Source organism: Manis pentadactyla, chromosome 4 (genome assembly GCF_030020395.1).
Source record: "Manis pentadactyla isolate mManPen7 chromosome 4, mManPen7.hap1, whole genome shotgun sequence".
Taxonomy (NCBI): domain Eukaryota; kingdom Metazoa; phylum Chordata; class Mammalia; order Pholidota; family Manidae; genus Manis; species Manis pentadactyla.
In genome coordinates this window covers 169,584,966-169,589,198 of record NC_080022.1, presented here as the reverse complement: position 1 = coordinate 169,589,198, position 4,233 = coordinate 169,584,966, and the positions used below count along the sequence as shown (strand labels likewise).

The 4,233-nt window shown below is 43.2% G+C and overlaps 1 protein-coding gene across 1 annotated transcript; it reads left to right on the top strand.

The window, feature by feature from the left end:
- Positions 1-2,650: 2,650 nt before the first annotated feature.
- Positions 2,651-3,345, top strand: LOC118911143 (keratin-associated protein 2-1-like). Its single transcript, XM_036882845.2, has one exon. It carries the CDS (start codon positions 2,722-2,724, stop codon positions 3,091-3,093), a length of 372 nt encoding a protein of 123 aa, XP_036738740.2. The 5' UTR covers positions 2,651-2,721; the 3' UTR covers positions 3,094-3,345.
- The last annotated feature ends 888 nt before the right edge of the window (positions 3,346-4,233 follow it).

Sequence of the window (4,233 nt, the reverse complement as noted above, 5' to 3'; positions counted from 1 at the left end):
CCTGCAAGGAACTGCTCAAGCAGAATAATCAAGAAAGCTTAAACTGGAGCTTCCAACCACAGATCTACAACAAACTTGGTTATAAAGCACAAGGTCAGAACCAAGGAAATTCAGAGGCAAAGTCTGCAAAATGGCTGGGCAACATGATTTTCCTACTGACCCTGACAGCTTGAAACAACAGAAAATCACAGTGGGTTGTGTAAGCAGGAACAAGATCAAGTACAGTCCATGGAGAGACACTGGAGCAAGAGACCCCAGGGTATGGGCAGGGCAGGCCCAGAGGCCACATTTTGCTGGGATCACTACCTGGGGGTTTTGTCATGCAGGCGTACCGCAACTTTCATCTGGATGTTGGCTTTGTTAATAATGCCCAGTGGCCACTCGATTGTGTCCAACTTTGATACTATTCCCTTAGGGTATCTTTTGGAATTTTGAGAAAGTTCTGTGGAAGATAATTCTTTCAATTTCCAAAGATATTGGTAAGACATAGTCCTTTTGTTATAGTAGGCAGTTAGTTAAACATAAACAGGAGAAAAGGGCCAGCCCATCACCAAGAAGACTCCTCCCTTGCCAACCCCTAAGCCCTCCTTAGCTCCCAGTTTCACATCAAGGATATGTATCCTAGCTTATGAGGAGGCCCAGACAGTCAAGGACACCAAGACTGTTCAGAGGCCCGGGACCACAGGGGCTTCCCTGATTACAGGGCAAGGGCAAGGTCCAAAGGCCTTGTCCGAAAGTAACCCCACCTCATTAAAATAACATCTAAATCTAATTAGGATTGTGGTTTTGGCCTCCCCGGTGGGCTTCACTTAGGTATTATAGGTAGGTGCCTGTGTACTGAGAAAAAAGTTATATAACCTAGAGCTGTCAATCAAATGACATACGATGCAGGGCAAGACTTCCCGCCATCTTGGGAAAAAATAAAAGCCAGCCTAACCCTAATAGCAGGACTGCTTCTGGTTTCCAGACAGCCCACTCTCAACCCTTCTTGAGAGTGTATTTATGTTTTGCTTAATAAACTCTTGCTGTTTAATAGTGACTCAGTGGCATCTCTACTGATGGGCAGTGACTGCAGTGGGGTGTGGGGGGGACATGATAACATGGATGGGTGTAGTAATCACATTGTTTCTTCATGTGAGACCTTCATAAAAGTGTATATCAATAACACCTTAATTTAAAAAATGATGTTAAAAAAATAATAATAAAAAAATAATAACAAAAAAATAAACTCTTGCTGTTTAAAACCGTCCTGTCTCTTGACTGAGTTCTTTCCTTCTAGAAGACAAGAATCGGGGAAACACAGTGCATTCCACCAGTAAGATTTTCAGAGGACTCTAAAAATTAGCCATTTCACAAATAACAACTATTTTAAAAATAAGCCACTGCTGAAATTCCTAAATAAAGCAGACATTCCTTAATGACAGGGAATGTGGTAACAACAATTTCATTCTTCATTTCCTTAGACTTACAAATCATGTTCCCACAGATATTTTTGGATTAAATATTGGCTCCACCATTACTTATCTGGTCCCTGACATGTAAAATGAGGACTATAACAATACCGACCTAATGAGATTATTATGAAGGATAAATTAATACATTTATTTCTTTTAGCATAAAGAAATATGTTTAGAATACAATTAGAACTCAATAATACTGGCTATCATGAAGATTATAAATATGAAATTCACCATGGTTTGGAAAGATACAGCTATGGGAATTAATAAGTGTGCATCAAAGACCAAAATACAAAGCCAAACTCATAGTAACAGAGAGTAGAATAGTGGCTCCCAGAGGCTGGGATAATACTCCACATTTTATGCATAAGGAACCAGATAAGTGGCCTGCATATATCTAGGAGTGTTGCAACCAATACTTACAGTTTATGGGAAAAAGCAGAGATGATTTTTAAAAAAGAAGTTACAATGTGGTTTCCAGAGCTGGGGAGAAGGGTTTATGGGCAATTACTGTTAAATGGGTACAGAATTTCAGTTTTGCAAGATGAAAAGAGTTCTAGAGATGGATGGTGAATAACAATATGACTATACTTAGGACCACCAAACTGTACACAAATGGTGAAGACAGTAATTTTATGTTATGTGTATTTTACCACACACAAAAAAATTGGGGAAAAAAAGCCACTGATAAGAGGTCCACTAAGATGCATTCCCGTAGCTCCAAAAACTACACTGCAAAGTTCTCCTTTTGCTAACAAACCGTGACTTTTAAAATATTCCTTTGGTATTTTTCTGAAGTTGTTTTGCCCAGGAAGCTTTGCAGTGTAAAAGGACACTCACACCTCAGAGAATTCACTTCCACTATTAGTAATTACCATAAGAGTGTGACGGCTACTCTGGGCTATCAAAACAACAGCTGGGAAAAGCATCACTGACTCGTCAAGATAATTGGGGACTTTGAAGTTAGGGACATTAAGTTCACGGTGAACCATAAATAGCAAAATATAATGGGTCTCTTTTAAATAAGGAAAGCAAATAGTCTTTCATGAGTACCTGAGCACCTAAAAAAAATGTCTAAAGAACTTACTAACCTGCCAGTGCCTTTTCAGAAAGAATAAACAAAAACAAGGAAATGATGTAGGTCTAGGGGTCATCAGCGCCTGTGCAGGGTATAAAAAGGGCCCAGAGCAGGAGGAAGACATTCACATCCAAGAACACCCAAATCCTCTCACCAGCCCAACCCAGCCCAGCTCCAGACACCACCATGATCGACTCCTGTTGCGGCTCCGGCTTCTCCTCCCTGAGCTGTGGGGCAGGCTGCTACCGCGACCCCGGCTGCTGTCTCCCCGTGTCTCACCAGACCACCGTGTGCCGCCCCGTGACCTGCGTGCCCCGCTGCACACGCCCCATCTGCGAGCCCTGCCGGCGCCCCGTCTGCTGCGACCCATGCTCCGGGCAGGACGGCTGCTGCTGCCCCATCTTCTGCTGCCCCACGTCCTGCACGGCCGTGGTCTGCCGCCCCTGCTGCTGGGCCTCCACCCGCTGCCAGCCCATCTCTGTGCAGGCTCCCTGCTGCCGCCCCCCCTGCTGCCAGCCTGCCGCCTGCCGCAGCACCTGCAGGACCTCCTGCTGCTGAGCAGCGCGTTATCACTAGGTTACCCAGTAGACAGCTGGTCTACCCTGCTGTCCCTTGGCTTCATGGCAGAACAACATGCTTTTTCTTGAAAAGCCCATTTCTCATCTGTTCAAACTAGCTTGGAGTAGCCACTGAAGATACCTTTTCAGACTAACTACTGATGAAGAATTTCACCCCCTCCGGACCCAATTCTAACTCCTACCTATGTCATATTGTTTGTTTTCTAATAAACTTAGTATTCCCAGCATAAAAATCATGGTCTTTGTGGTATTTCCTTTCAGTAGGCTTTGTCTCTCTGTTTCGTCCAGAGATAATTCAAAGCAAGATACAGAATAATCCTCTTAAATTGTTCTCTGAAAAAACCTAAGTCTGGGTAGTTTCCTTGTTATTGTTGTAAATGGCATTCATAGGGCACAGTAGCTGAGTGAGGAAGGTGGGCACGACTATACCTACATCACATATACAAAGTCACTTGTGCTGACAACTCCAGACACACCAAACACCCAAGAAATGTCCTTCAGCGGTGACCAGTAAGGAGGCTGCGTGCGAGCTGACACTTACATTCGCAGTGTGAGGGTTTGATCACTGAACTGACACCTGTTAGTACAGCATAGAAGGCCCAAGATGTTAGGGGCGGAAGGAACCTTAAACGATAGCTCTTTTTGAGGCAGAAGGGCAATGAGTAATGACAGATTAAATAAGCATCTTACTAATGTTACTATAATGTAATTATGATCACTGATGTTCAGAAAAGACCTAGGAGAATGAAAGCTCACTGACAAGAAGCCTTTAATTCAAACACTTCCTCTTGGTATGGCAGGAGACAGGTTCTTCTGCCCAGAGGAACTCTTTCGTCTTTTGTACAAACAATACTCTTGCTTTTTGTAGCCAAGTGTAACTGCTGCTTAAGATAATGCACTTCTTTTCACGTTATAGATGTGACTGTTATTTAGAATGTTATTCACAATCTCCACGCTGGCTCTCCAGGACTGCGTTCCTTTGTGAGCCTTTGGGCTCAGGAATTGGGTAGTAATGGCATTTTCCCAGAAAATTAATCAATCACTGTCTATCCACACATGTTTATTGAACATCTACTATGAAGAACACACTGAGTTGATCACCTTGAGGCAATGTAAAGAA